The 15,547-nt window shown below is 44.0% G+C and overlaps 1 protein-coding gene across 7 annotated transcripts in view; it reads left to right on the forward strand.

The window, feature by feature from the left end:
• The window catches only part of SH3PXD2A (SH3 and PX domains 2A), a 396,876-nt gene that overhangs the window by 259,992 nt on the left and 121,337 nt on the right, over positions 1 to 15,547 (forward strand). For 6 of the 7 annotated variants that reach the window (XM_050957986.1, XM_050957985.1, XM_050957988.1 and 3 more), the window contains one exon: positions 4,677 to 4,705. In XM_050957986.1, the coding sequence (XP_050813943.1) occupies positions 4,677 to 4,705 (29 nt within the window). Of the gene's footprint in view, positions 1 to 4,496; positions 4,706 to 15,547 lie in introns of those variants that run through there. The other variant, XM_050957989.1, reaches the window with a different exon arrangement.

The raw sequence follows: 15,547 nt of genomic DNA on the forward strand, positions 1-15,547 counted from the left end.
GCCTACATTTATTTTCATTTAGATTTTTATTGACTCAGCTCTAACACGAATCCTCTTTTGTTATTCACTTTTCCAACTGTGATGCTAAATTAGTGCTTGTCTATATTTTTTTATGATCTGTAATGGACTATGGCATGAAAGTCAGTCTCCAACGACAGGATGTGCCATAAGACTTCTCTGTAATGTTGTTAAGACATCCTTTTGGATTGCAAGTGGCATAGAAGTTGAACAGGGTGATTTAGGACATTTAGCAGAAAAGTGTCCTTTCCTGGGCAATTAAATAAAAAATATTAAACTCCTCCTTGGCAGGTGGTTTTTGATGCAGGACACAGTTTATTGTTTGATTTAAGTGCTTGATAGTGTGCTTGGTGCTGTACAAAATGCAGGAAACGATGGGGTCCCTGCCCTGAGGGCTGAAGTGGGACTTTAGAGGTGCAGAGGCTTCGTACTGGCATGGCCGCCCAGAGGATTCAGGGGGCCTGGGGCAGGGCCCGGTCTTCGGTGGCAGTTCAGTGGCGGGTCCGTCTTGGAGAGAAGGACCCGCTGCTGAATTGCAGCTGAAGAATGAAGCAGCGGCAGTAGAGCTGCCGCCGATCGCGGCTTTTTTTTTTTTTCTGCAGCGGTGCTTGTACTTACTGGGCGGCGCTCCGAGGCTTTGGCAGCACTTCAGCGGTGGGTCCTTCACTCGCTCCGAGTCTTCCGCTGCACTGAAGGACCCGCCGCCGAAGATCTGTAGCGAGTGAAGGGCCCGCCAGGGCCACCACCGAAGAGCCCCCGCAAACCTGTAGTTGCTCGCGGGGCCTGGGGCAAATTGCCCCACTTCCTTCCCCTCTGGGCAGCCCTGCGTACTGGCCCTTTGGGCAGGGCTGAATTTCTCCTATTATAGGAAAACCAGAGTCAAAACCTGTTCAGCAAAACCTACACCTGGATGATTGGTTTCTGTGTCCATTTCATCTGAGCCACAAGAATATGGGGGTTAAAAGAAAATGTTTTTCTGTAATGATTATTTTATTTCCTCAGGAAGGACAGTCTTGTGATTGAGGCTCCGGACTGGGACCCATGAGATCTGGTTCTGCCCTGAGCTTTGCCTCAGATTTCCTGTGAGATTTTGAGCGATCACTTATTCTCTCTGCCTCAGTTTCCCCTCTGCAAAGTCGGCCATTAATACTTCCTTTGTCCCATCTTTTGTCTCCCTTGTCAATTTAGATTATAAACTCCTTGGGGCAGAGACTCTTACAATGTGTACATGGCACCCCAACAGAGTGGGCCCCCACATTCAATTATGGGGTCCTGGAAATATCGTAACACAACTAATAACAACAAAAACAGAGCACCATAAGTGAGCATGCTGCCCTAACAGGCACTTTAGAATAGCAGGTTCCCATCAGCTGCAGCATACAGGCTAAGACGCTGCTCCTGCAAATGCTTATTCGCATAGGAAAGTGTTCATGAATTCAGTGAGACTATTCACACGCATAAAGTAAGCTCTTCCTGGATTGGGACTTAAATTAGACTTAACACAGCAAGGATGGCAATAAAGAGAGTGGAGTGGACTAAGTGTGAACATAGACAGGGTTGAGGTCTAATGGGAAGAAGTGAGTTCTGAAGAGGAATCTGAAGGAGAGTAAAGTTGCGTGGTACCCCAGAGCAAAGAGGCCATTCCGGGTGTCAGTGGTGGAGTGATGGAGGAGACCAAGGGAACATCCGTGTGCATTGACATAGCATGAGGCACAAGCCAGGCAGGAAGGGGTGACTAGAGAGATGTGGGGCCTGATTCTGATCTCTCACTGATGTAAATCAGCAATATTCAGTAGGAGTTGGTGTAGTAACACTAGTGTGAACCTGGTGCAAGTGAGAGGAGAATCAGGCCCACAGTGCAGGACCTTGAAGAGTTTGAATATATAATGGACTCATGTCCCCTAACAACCCTGCATCTCCATCCTGATTCCATAGTGAAGCCACAGATGCCTGTTTGTTTCTTCAGTCTGTTGTAACGGATGCTATTACAAAGGGATAAACTCAGTGTCACAGACTCAGTCGTGCACTGAAGTCACTGAGGGTGGAAGATCCTGAGTGCACCTGACAGGACCAGTCCTAGTCACTTCAGTGCGAGAGCCAGGAATCAAGAGAAGGGACCGAAATGAGCAGTGGGGAAGACAGACTCACTTAATTTCAGACCACTTTGACCATTAGCCCATATGCCATGGGAATATCATATAAAGCAAATGTACATCTGTTTGCCTGATTCTGTGTGAAATCTGCCTCCGGTATGAAAGTCCCTCCAAGAGATCCATACAGGGTCTGCACCTGAGCTGAGGCTCCTCATTGGCACAGCTCAGGGGATGCAGTGGTGGCCCAAAAGGAACTCTAATTAACAGCTGCTGTCCACAGCTCCCCCTGGAGCTAATCTGGACCCCAGAATAGATGGAGTGCGTAGTGCCACTTCCCACAAGTGCCCATTGTCATACTGTGGGGAATTCCTGGGGGTAGGGGTGGGATATATGGACTATACCATTCAGAACCAAGGATTCCGGACTTGAAGTGGGCAACATTTTGATAACCAAAAGGAAAGATACTTGGAATTCAGATTTTTTTCACCTTCTAGTTAATGACTCATGAAAAATGTGTAAACGTTTTGTGTAAACATTTTGTGCAACTCAATCCTTTGTGTCCTGTGTCCCCCTCTGTGCTCAATCCACAGAGTGTGAATCTGTTATACTTCTCTGCTTGTGAGCCTGGCTGTTTGGTTTGTGCTGTGGGGACTTCCCTGTGTAACTCCGAGGAAGCTCTGGTTCAGTGCCTGTCATCAGCTCTGCACTCCGAGACCGGAATACAGTGGTGGCCCAAGAGTAACTCTAACTTATAGGAGCTGCCCACAGCTTCCCAGGGAGTGTATTTATTTAGTGTTTGCATATTCGCCGAGCCAAGCAATAGCATTCCTAGTGGCCAAGTGGAGCTCTCGGAGCCCACTGCTGTATTTGGTTAGCGGGCACTCCTTGACAATGCGTATCATTGTTTGATCTGTGCTGCAGCTGCAGCTTGGATTGTCTCGAAGACCCCAATGGTGCTGGTTGGCTGCACAGAGGCCTCCTTCAGTCCAGAATCGGTAAAGAAGGCCCCACTGTCAAAACGGGGCGGGTGAGTAGTAGGGTCGGTGACGAGGAACTGATTGGTAGCTGGTGTTAAGCACTAATCTGCGTGCCACAGAGACTCTGCTGTCGCATCCTAGCATGGCAGCCTTGACCGCAGTGGGTGTCGTGATGAAAGACGTGTAGCTGGTAGGCTAAAAAGGTCATTGAATAAAGGCAAGCTTGGGTTGGCCCATGCCTTAATGGGCAGCCCAGAATAGATGAAGTACATAGTGCTCCAGCCACCGCCCCGTAGTAGATCCCTGTGACAGTAGACACAAAACAATGTTGCTTCTGGGCAAAAACCAGTTTGTTTATGAACAATAGGGGCTTCGCCTCAAATACAATTGCAAAAATGACTCGTGAGAAAACTGTGTTTCATAGAAATATGTGAGACTGGAAAATTTGAAGGGACACAAAAAGAAACTGGGATGTTTCTTCTTCTTCCCTGGAAGTAAATCCTGGCTATCCAAATGTCATGGGGGTAGGTCAAAAACCTTTGGGAAAACCAAATTCATTTCTATGCATATTTCTGATTTTAGGGAGCATGCCAACGTTTCAGATTATCTCCCAACTATTCTGAACTTTGCATAATCGGCGTTGGGATACTTGGTGTTTCCCAGCTTTTTGATGTCCCCACAGAATATACAGTGCTGTACAAGAGACAGTAAACAAGCCAGTTGCTGCCCAAAGAGTTGACAAAGACCTCAATCCTCTAGTGGCATCTGTAACAGGCAACCCCTGGGTCCTGACGACACAGCCCATTTCACTGGCAGGGTTTAAGAGACAAATACAGAGAGGACACTGGGAGACTAGGAAGAAGTAGTTACTATAGTCAGATATTTTCCAACCTCATTCTAATTATTCTAAAACCATTTTCCCCCAATGTCTCCCAGCTCTGTTCAGCACTTTCTTCCTCTTTTCTGTGATAGCAGCTTCTAGCCCTTCATATATTATACTGTAAGCAAAGGCACCAGCTTCCTTTGATTTGTAGATCTAGAAGAAAAGCCACATTCTCTACCCTCTTTTCCTCCTTAAAGAGAAGACAGAGATAACCAGAAGGGGCTGGGGTTTATGCAGATATTAATTAGCATTTGAAATGAACGGACTGTGAGCAATGCAAGAGTTGCCTATAGCATCGGCACCTTTGCAGAAAGCCTTTGACTTGCTTTTACCTCTGCAACGGAATGTAATGGGTTAATTCAGCAACTGGGCATTAAATAGCTTGATTTAAAGGGGGAAAAATGACACTCTTCTCCCCTGCTTTGCTGGTTGTAGATGGTTTGCTCTGTCTTGGATCACATGGTCCATTGGCCCCCCTAGTGCTGCAGAAGCACCAGCTGCTGCTACTGCTGCTGACGAGCTGCTGGTGATCAGGGTGTTTTAAGTCTGTGTGTGTCAAATGCCTTGCAGCCCTGGCCTCCTGTTTAAAGGAGGGAAACCAGAGGATGAGCCCTTGAGTCTATGGGTGGGAGTCTGGGAAACACCCTTTTCTTTCCCCACATTTCAAACACTAACCATGTCGATCTGTTGTTGCCTATTTTTCAGGGAATATGGATCCTCAAAAAGAAAATCAGGTAAGAGACCAGATTCTCCATATAATGCATGGCTATGCAGAGAGATTTTTAAGAACCTTCTGTGTACCTCCTGTTGCATGAAATTGTGTGGTAATTTGACTCTTTCCTGCTCAAGATGGTTGGAGACAGAGGCATCAAACAGACTATAACTGTGCAGAGAGAAAACTGTCTTTATATTAAACTGCCTTTGAAACAAAAATGACTAGCCCCCTGCTGATTGCGCTTATACAGATCTTTCTCCAGTCCAAGAAGGCAGCTACCTTAAATTTAAGTCCTCTTTCTGATCTATTTGTACCTGTACGTGATTCAAGTGCTGTCAGGTTTCTTTATGGGGGCGTAGAGATACTATTCTCTTTCAGTTTGAGCCTTCTTTTGTGGCCACCTGCCCTGCCAAGTTGCCTCTCCTAAGGGATCCTGTATTGTGCTTGAAATAGTCTTGCCTTGTGAGTACCTCAGTGTGAGGTACTCTTTGCTCCAAGCTTTGGGGTGTAGACTGGCTCAGAGGCCCTGGTTGGGGTGTCTGTTTTGTATCCTAGCTGCTGTTACCTTTTTGTAATTCTAATGGAACAATATAAATGACCTGAGGAAGAGCTGGAAAATTTATTTTTTGCCAACAGAAACTGGTCCAATAAAAGATATTATTTAATCTAATATAAAACCAATCCTTTTTTTTTCTCCTTCCCTTATGATATTTTTTCCAGACAGTTTTTCAAAAGTGACTTATGATTATGGGTTACTCAGTTCGATTGCCCTAAACTGGAAGTGATAGGCCTGGCTTTGGCGTTTCTGAGCACCTGTGGGGAGTTCTGAGTGTGCTATACTACTGGAAAATATCAGCAGTAATGTATTTGAAACTAGACACCCCAAATCAATAGTCACTTCTGGAATTGTTGGTCTGGGTGTGGCTTTTTTTCTTCAAGTGGTATTATGGTAGTTCCAAATTTCCTACCTACCATGCAGATCCCATGGGAGTGAAAAAGGTCACACTCCTCTGGGAGCATGACATTGCTCGGATTGATTGGCCAGATAAATTACGAGAGATTTATGCTGCACTTCTGCAGTAAACTAATACACTAATGGGCTGCTGCCATCTGGCTCTGCTGTCCTATGGATTCACTGATAGTGCCGTGCGAAACTGCTAGCTCGTTGCCTGCACAGGCCTAGAATGGCAGTAGTATTTAGAATCCCTGCTAGGGAATGAAGTGATACCTCCATGGTTACAGTGGAACCAATGAGGTACTGGCTTGCTGTCATAAGTCATAGCATGTGTGTGGCAGTTTTTTATCAAAACTCTACAAAAACTGTCTGGGTTATATTGTATCTGAAAACCCCTCCCACTCTAGAATAAAGGCTTATTACATTCAACACCGCCAATGCTCCTCTTAGCAACAATTAACTATGTGGTTTAAGTGGGCCAGTTAACTCTCTAAACACTTTAGAAAGTAGTTTAGTAAATGGCATTCTCCCTTTATCGGTAGCCTTGGATTTCCCCCTTTTAGTTAACGTTAAAACTGTGGTTCAGACCCTGCCTTCCTAGCTCACAGGCCCATGTCTAGATCATTAGATGATATGTTAAGATACAAACTTTCTTTTGTAACTCTGTTCTTTTCCAGACTTCCATAAAACATAAATCTATATGACACTCCAGGGCATGCAGTGGCGTTGTATTTTTGTTTCTCTCCCTTTCCCAACCCTCCAAAAGTGACACTCAGGTTAAAATTCCAGGTTTAATTGTTTGTTTGTTTGTTTTTTTTTTACATCTTAGATTATTCAAACATAACCAATTTACTGGTCACTTTATGCTGTTGCTCCACACTGTTTGTTTTTTTTTTTGTTTGTTTTTTTGTAGATTGGAGGGAATTATTTTCTTTAGCCAGTCTGTTTCACTTCATGTCCTAACCCAGTGGTGTGATGTTTGGGTTGCCAATCTTGCAAAAGAAGAATTGTTTACAATAAGCATTTCCATTGCTTGTTAACCAAGGAAACACTTCATTGAGCTTCCTTGTTCACAAGCTTGTCTTAAAAAAACTACATTTTTGACACTTCTGTTCAAAAAAAGAAGTCACAATTAAGAAGTTGTTTAAAAGCCCTCAGCAAGCCTCTGTATCAACACAAAAGGACAAACACAAGGAGTCTGGGGTGAGCATTGCTGTGCCACTTTCATTTCGTAGAGGTTCGCACTGTTTGGCCGTGCCTACATTATCCAGATTCAGTTCAAGTGAACGCTTCTCTGTGAACTAAAGAGCAACGGCAGCTTGTGTGTTTTTGAACACTGGAAAAGGGCTGTGTCTTAAAGCCCCAATTAAAGCACGTCTGTGAACAATTAGACTTTGCAGAGGATTTGTTTTTATTTTTAAAATGGGTCCTTGTTTCTGCCACAATGGATGTATCCAGGAGTCCTAGATTCCTAACCTTGAGGTTTCGCAGCTTAGCAAACTATTTTGTTTCTGTTCTAAACGTCACACTGACTTGCTGTGTGACCTCAAGCATGTCACTTAGGTCTGGTGCCTAACTCCCCTTGAAATCAATTGGAATTAGGTTCCTAAATATCTTTGTTTGGTCCACAGACCCCTGGAGATCTGCAGACTAAGATTTCCAAAGCAGTCTGCAACTCCATTCGAGTAAAAAGTTGAAAACCACTGATCTAGGCCTTATTCCTTGAGTTGCACTCCCCCTCAGTGTAATTCTGTCATTATTTACACACAGGAGGCGTTTGACCCCCTGCCTCAGTTTACCAGATTATACAAAGGGAATGATGATATTCCTCCTTACTAAGAATTGGGTAGGTAGTTAGAAAACCATTCTCCTTCTCCCATCCTGCCCCTTTGGGAATGGAGGCCTGGGCTGATTGCTGGGAGCTCAAAAAGGCAACAGAGCAGTAGGACCAATGTATCCTGTAACTTCAACTACCTCCTTACCCTTCTTTGGGATGCCACAAATAAGATGCCAATGATTTGACGCTCTCTCTCCTGAGTCCCTGTCAAGTCAGAGCTATGAATTCTGTGTCTGTGTTCCACCTTCTCCCGCTCTCCGTACTGAGCTCCCACCTCTTGGTACTTGTTTCCTATGCGATAACATTGCTTGTTGGCCCTTTGCTTCAATGTCTGCTATTGATTTTGGTATACGATATTGGTTGATGCTTTTTGATGTCAGGATTTGCAATGTTCTGGGATTCCCTTTTTATTGCTATACCTTAGTTGAGGAGGTGACCCTTTCTAACAAATGTTTGTGGCCAAGGGCAGCACAAAAATGCTCCATTTTCCCCTTTCCATGTGGCTGAGAGCACTGTCTGGACAGCTCTCCCAGAGCCTGCTCTCTTAAGGGGTAAGAGATCTGGGCACCTCGTGTGGCATCGGTTTAATGTACTGATCTGCTAGAACAAACTGGTTTAACTTTCTTGGCACTTGACATGAACTGTGTTCTTCATATTAATAACTATATGAGGTAAAATGCTCTTAAAAACCCACTCTGACATGTTGACTTAATTATAAATAAACTATGATCACCAGACTCAGTCTGAATATAGTATCCTCGAAATAACGAATAATTAAAAATAACTAGGGGGAGGGGTCTTTCGAAGGTTTTGGGGTTTTTTTTTTTATAGTTTTAGTCTCAACATTAAATCCCTTTATGAAGTCAAGGACATTTTCACTCTCAACCTTTATCCCCTCATCACTTTAAAACCAATAAACTGGTGAACTGTATTTTCAGAGTTAAATATTATGGAACGGAGACTGAATATTCAAACTTGTGGCCACTTGAGCTAACACAACTGACCTCATGAACTGGCTAAAAGATGCACCTAGTGAAAACTCTTTCGCTTGCAATTGTACCTTTAAGAAAGGATACACCGTATGACAACATTTGAACATATAATAGGAGAGACAAATTATTTTTATTGCACATGTGGCTGAATTCTTTTTAAGATGACAAAACTGCTTAAAAACATGCATTTAAAAAGTAGCTCTTCCAAATAAGTGCAAAAAAACAATATCCCTCTCTCAACATGAAGTAAAAAAAAAAAAATATAAACAGTCCTCCAGCAAAAACTGAACAGTTAAACAAGTCTTGAGGCTTGACTGGATGGTGTGCTGTAAAAGGCTTTTAGCCATGAATGTTAACTTATGCGCAGTGTTGTCCCGCTGGAATTCTGCAACTGTTGCATTTGGAGCACTAACACAAGTGTGGAAGACACAATAGGAATTCTATGAATGCCTTGGAAGACCACTGACTGCTTTCTTATTTTTCAGACACATGCTCATTATTCAGACCCCAAATCACCCTAGACTTTGGGGGTGGGGGAGGGAAGATTGGATGAGTTCAGAACTTAATGAGTTTGCCCAACTCTTAAAATTTTCAAACACTGGCTTTGTGGTGTTCTGAACTGGCATACAGCTTCTTTCAACTGGCACAAGTGAACAAAGTGAGTCTTATGTTGACGCTGTCTGCTTTTTGAGGTGTGGGTGGCTTTATCATTATTTGTATTATGGGAAGCACCTAGGGGCCTGCGTCGTAGACCAGAACCCCATTGTGCTAGACACTATATAAAGACAGAACAAAAAGGCAGACTCTGCCCCAAAGAGTCCAATTACATTTGCTCCAATCCTGCCACCAGGTCTGCATGGATGGAATGCCACTGAAGTCATTAAGGTTCTGCACAGACCTGCCTGCATGGATCTGATTGGGAACCCCTGCTCTGGATCATGCAAACTTCATTGCACTCTGACCCCCTTCTGACAACACAAATTACTACATGACCCCAGGAGTGGGGACCCAAGCCTGAGCCTGACTTAGGCCCCATCTCCCTAGGAGCGGGGATAGGCGAGGCCAAAATCAAAGCCCAAGGACTTCAAGACCTGCAACCTGAGCCCCATTGCCCAGGGCTGAAGCTCTCAGAGTATGACTTGGACCTCCACGCTGGGTGGTGGGGCTCAGATTTTGGCTTTGGCCCCAGCAAGTCTAAGCCAGTCCTGGTGACCCCATTAAAATGGGGATGTGACCCACTTCAGGGTCCTGACCCATAGTTTGAGAACCACTGATCCAGACCTAAACTAGTAATCTTTGCTCTTATTTGGGATATGCGTGCTATTTTGCAGCATATCAAGGGCAATAAGTTGCTTCTGAACTGTTTTGGTTGGGAGGAATTAGCTGTCACTAAACCATAGCAGCCTTGAAGGGCTGTCATCAATCAGTGCCTAAGGGGCTCCAGTGCAGCTTCAAGGAATGGATCAAGTGGGCACATCCCATGTGTTTATAATGGATGGTCCCTATTAGGTCTCTCCTAAGGCTTCGTGAGGCAAAAGGGGAAGGAATTCCTTTGCACATCCAAATTTCCATATGCCCAAGTATATGAGAGAAGCAGCTGACCTCCATTATCATTCAAACAGGCACAGGTTTTGTGCAGGTGTCCCATTTTTGGCTTTTTTTCTGACTCAAAGTAAATATAGCATTTTAAGTCTGTTTCTGGCTATTTGCACACAGGATTACATGCAGGGTTTGGATAATGTGTTAATCTAATTTGGTGCAACTTCCCATCTGTGCACTGTGAAACTGCTTAGGATGAGCCAGTATGCTAAGGGTTAAAGTGATTTAAAGCATTTGTAAGGCACATCAGTTTCCTATGGTGGTAAGTAAGCTAAGAGGAGCTATTCTGTTGTGTGGTTGGCCAAAAGAAATTTGAGATTCCTATGGTAAGATGGCCCTGTCCTTTTCCTCTTGCTTGCCTCATGAGCTGTTAGGAGGCTTGGGCAGATCTGGCAAAAGCATCTGAGTCCTGGCATAATCGGAGGCTAAGGGCAAGAGAAAGCTGGCATGAACCCCCAAGATTGTTCCATAATGAAGACTCCGTTTGGCCATAAAACTTTGGCAAATTCCCTGAAAATGTAGTTGGTTAACCTGCTGCCTGCTCAGCAATTAGTCCTAGCTGTCTGGTCACACAGGCTCGAACGCAGCCTGTTTTTATAGGGTTCATTTCTATCACAGTATCATGCTTCAAGATGTCACTTACGTTAGGGGACACAAATATTTATGGCTGCATCAGTCATGCAAAGTCATGTTATGTTTTGTTTGAGGATAAAACTGGCAAGAAAGCAGAGTAAGTTTATTTTTGGAAGGCAGACTGTTTTTTAAAATCCTTTCTTTAGGATGAGATAGGTGTTGGCTGTGAATATAGCAATTTGTTTATAAATTTGTCTGGCAGTTTCTGATGATGTTACAGTAAGGGCATTGAGACTTTGGACTTTCAGTACAGATGAGCGTTTCAACTGAAACTTATTAGTAGAATAACTCACTATATAAACTTTATTCACAATTAGGAAATGAAAGAAACAAGTATTTAATATCCACTCTAGCAATTTAAGACTATCCACATGTAAGAACTTCTGATGTGAATTTAAAAAACTCAGTTTAAATCATGAGTGTTCTAAATTGTCACCATTAAAAATTGAAGTCATGTTTCAGAGTGGTAGCTGTGTTAGTCTATATCAGCAGAAAGAATGAAGAGTACTTGTGGCACCTTAAAAACTAACCAATTTGAGCATAAGCTTTCCATGGGCTACAGCCCACTTCATGTGTTGCATGTACTTTTTTGTATTTGTGTGTGCGTGCACACACACACCCCTGCCAGACTGGGGGGGTGGGGGAAGGAAGCTCAGGACCTCTGCTTGCAGGGTGGTGGGGTAGGGGCTTCTACCCAGCGGCAGGGGGGGGCAGGTCTCAAAACTTCAGTCCCCCAGGGCATGTCTGCCAGGGTTTGGGGCTTCAGCAGGAGCGAGGCTGAAACCCCAAGCCCTGTCAGGTGTGCCCCAGCTCTCAGCCATCTGAAGATTGTCGTCTGTGGCTCAGCAAGTCAGTAAGTTTTGGCCACCCCAGTACACGTGTTCTATGGACTTAGTCTAAGCTCTGTTTCTCAACTGGCCCTTGCTATTAGTCACGTGCTGACAGTTAAGCACCAGTTCCACTAGTAGTGAGTGTTTCTCGATTGACTGAAACTCTCTCCTCTCAGGATATCTTCCTGTTAGGGGTAATCAGTATAACTTCCATGGAGAAACATTTATCCACTCCACTCTCACACACCCCTTCTCTGCATCTTCTGTTCTGTTAAAATCTCTCTTTAGCAAAAGGTTTATTTTCTGGACTCCTGTTTGAATTGTTCTCTTTGAGGGCTTTGGGTGATGGTACAATGAATATGATGGTAGTAGGCTAACATTTCTGTGCTTAATCCTTCATCGCTGTTACAAACCAAAGATCCACGAAGAGACAGAGTCGGGGGTGTGAGTGAAGTTGTCCTAGAGTCCATACATAGGAGCTGGCATGCAGTCGGGATCAGGGTTTTGTTACACTGGAGCTCCCCCTTTGCCTCATGCAGTGGAAACCTGTTTGTTTAGAGCTGAAGTAGAAAGAGTCTAGCCCTAGCTTGCTATCCTTGTGATCTTTATATGGGAATGATCAGTTTGTAGACATGGAATCTCAGTATAAACTGGTGCCCACCTTCCTTTGTTCTTATGGGTGCTGCTCCCCTTGATAGTGCTAGGCCTGTTCAAGATCCTTAGGACTATTACTAATAGGATTATCCCATCATAGCTCATTGTTATATAGATCTCTCATTGAGAGCTGTCCCAGTTAGCCTACACCTTTATTGTCATCCTAACACTTACTAAATAGTATCTTAGGTTTCTCTAAAGAGCCCCATCTGAAAGTTTTTTTTAATTAGAGTGGATGAAACACAGATAATTAAGTCTTCTCTGGGTCTGGGAAGACCGAAATGTACTAAATCCCATCAGGATGGTCAGCCCTACCAGTGAATACATCTAGACCAGGAATCCTCTGCATTTAAGAGGTAGATGTTTCAATTTTCCTTTGTAAATGATAGGTTCAAAATTGAGACTCTCAACTAAAATCTGACATGGGAGGAGAAAAAGGGAGTTAAGAGTTTTAAAAGCAAAAGTGAAGGCCAAGTCTACACTAGGAAATTAAGTTGGTATAATCCCTTGAACAATGTGTATGAAAAATCCACTTCCTGAGCGACGCAGTTAAACTGACCTAACCCCAGTGTAGACAGTGCTGAATCAACAAGAGAATCTTCTCGCCTGTATTGCTGCCACCTCTTGGAGGTGGAGTACTTATGTCAATGGAAGAAGTTCTTCCATCGGCCTAGGTAATCTCTTCCCTGTAGTGTTACAGCTGCAGCAGTTGAAGTCTAGACCTGCCTTCTGTTTAGCTCTGCTAGTCACCCTCCTTTTGCTGTCTCGCTCTCCCCTCCCCTATTTGGGGGTGGAGGGGAACCTCTCTCATTGAAGAGGAGTGTTTCAGGCTAAACAGGTGAATTTGAGAATTGAAATAGCAAAAATAGAAAATGTTTTGTAGGCTGTTGAAATCTGCTTGAGGATGGGTCAGTGTCCTGGACCTTGTAGCTCTGGCTTTGTTTTAATCTCTCCAAGGCTTCTGCAGTCTGTGACATGGATCACTGCAGCCTGAAGCACATGCTCATCTTTGTCTCCATAAATCACTTGTGCACAATGACTGCCTGTCTTCCCTATGTTGTGGGAAAGCAAGGTAGAAAGAGAGAGGGTGGGCTGGAATTCATGGTGTGCCATTTGGTCTCGGTAGGTGAGGATAGATGGGCTGCTCAGTCTTGTCAAATGGAATTTCCTAACTTGTTGTTTAATTGCTGATCTGACTTGTGACACTAGTTTTGAATGTGAAGAAATAACTTATCCTAGGATTAGCTCCTTGGCTGTGTATCCATTGTAATCACTATATGGAATTAAAAACAAAATCCAGCAGGTGCTGCCGGAATATTTTTGTCCAAGTGTTTTTCTTTATTTTAAAAATAGAGGGGGAGGCAAGCAATTAATAAGAGAGGATTTGAAAGTGTGCACAACCAGTGCCAGATAGAACAGCAACATACAAAAACTAGTTGAGATGCTGCCTGGTGCTATAAGATGGTGATTGCCAATGGGACTTGAGGGTGCTTGGCCCATCTCAGCATCTATTGGCATCAAACACAGAGGCTCGGATCTCAGCTGGATTTAGGTGCTTAACTTCCATTGAAACAGGCAAGAGTTTTTTTTTTTTTATGCACCCTGTCAATCCAATACTTTTTTGAGAGTCTCTGTCTAAGACCTTTGTTAATCACAGACAATTTTTTGATCTTGGAGAACTTTTAACAGAATAGGATCATTCCTAAACTGGTGAGTTTGTGTGTTGAAGTTCAACTTGTTCTTCCAGTTTCTGGTGTAGCTGTCCTGGCCAGGGTGGATCCTCTAGAACAATGCTCAAACACTGTCTTCAGGCCCTTGGTTTCAAATCCTGCAGTACAGACTTTCTGAGAAGTATAGTGAGTGACCCTCCTTCCACAATTTACAGTGAGTGCCCTGCTACGTCTGAGTCTGCAATGTTGGAGCATTGTGGCTTTCGGTGGAAGAATTTTGGGCAGGCTATTCAGTCTTAGTGCACTCTGTGTGATTTGCATTATTACTGTTCAGTGGAGATGTGGATCTACTTAAGCAAACTGACAGATTCAGAGTCCTGTCTGCAGTAATTTGGTGCAGGGAAACTGATCCTTCTTGTATACCAGATTTTAAACTACTTGATTAAATGAGATGTTTTGGCCATCTGCCTGAGGCTACTGAAAACACAGGCACTGCTAGGATCTTTTATTTCATGCCACTTCAGATTGCTCCTGACAGTCTGGCCTGCTGAATATACAGGATCACTGTCTTCTCCTGGGTGGCTCTTACTTCATTGGTTTTTCCATTTTACTGTGGGAGGAGTTGGGGACTAAGACAAGGTAAATGTCTGTCCCCATTGACTGAACTGTGCACAGTAAAGAGAACAATTCTAGGCAACCAAAAGTTTTTCTGTAGCTAGTCCTTCTGTTGTATGAAGAGTGAAAAGATGGGTCTGGACCAGGAGAGGCTCAGGGAGTGGGATGGAGGAATCCATGGAGCACAGACTTATTGCTTGGATACCAATGAGACAGACACTGTTGCAGAGATCCTCAAGCTCCATGGATCTGTTGAAAGGAAGCTTTCAACTTGTCCATGGTGCTCCCTTAGGAATCCTATATAAACTAGAGGAGACAACAGTAGCAAGTTCTTAGGTCATGAGAACACAACTTCTTACATGGTATCTTCAGTGCCTTCCTGCTGAGCATCGAGAGATGTGACTAATGTCTGTATGCACTATGGTTATGGTCATATCGGTCCCAGGATATTAGAGGTGTGTGAGGTAATAACTTTTATTGGACTAACTTCTGTTGGTGGAAGACATGAGCTTTTGAGCCACACAGAGCTCTTGATCATGTGACTAACATGTCACATGACTACTTGTTTCTCTGATCCTCTCCTCATGGGGAGAATTTGTGTGAGTGGGATGAGGTGTAGGGGTGTGTGTGTGTGTGTGCGCGCGCGCGCGCATATGTGTGCAACCCAGCCCAGGTCAATAGATAATATAATAATTTTTGGTCTTTTTTGCCTGCACTGTTCTGTGTATTGAAGTGTGCCAAGCATTTGGAGCAGAAAGTGCCAAGGCTCATGATGGCTCTTCATTCCTGTGGAAGTTTGTTCCACAGTCTTGGAAAGTTCTGCCTCTTGCACCATCCTTCATGGTGGAAAGTTCCATTGTACCAGAAGAGCAGAATTCTCTACCACGGACTCAATCCTGGAGCTTTAGATTTTTCTTCAGGTCTCCTGGGCCCAAGCCACTGAGGGTACCTCTGCACAGCCAGCAGCAGTGAGCCCCCCAGCCTGGGTTGGCAGACTTGGGGTTGCACTATTGCTCTAAAAATAGTTCTGAAGTCCACCTCTCGAGATGCAATGTCTATGCAGCTGTTCTTAGTGC

The sequence above is a fragment of the Gopherus flavomarginatus genome, chromosome 6 (assembly GCF_025201925.1).
Source record: "Gopherus flavomarginatus isolate rGopFla2 chromosome 6, rGopFla2.mat.asm, whole genome shotgun sequence".
In the NCBI taxonomy this organism is placed as follows: domain Eukaryota; kingdom Metazoa; phylum Chordata; order Testudines; family Testudinidae; genus Gopherus; species Gopherus flavomarginatus.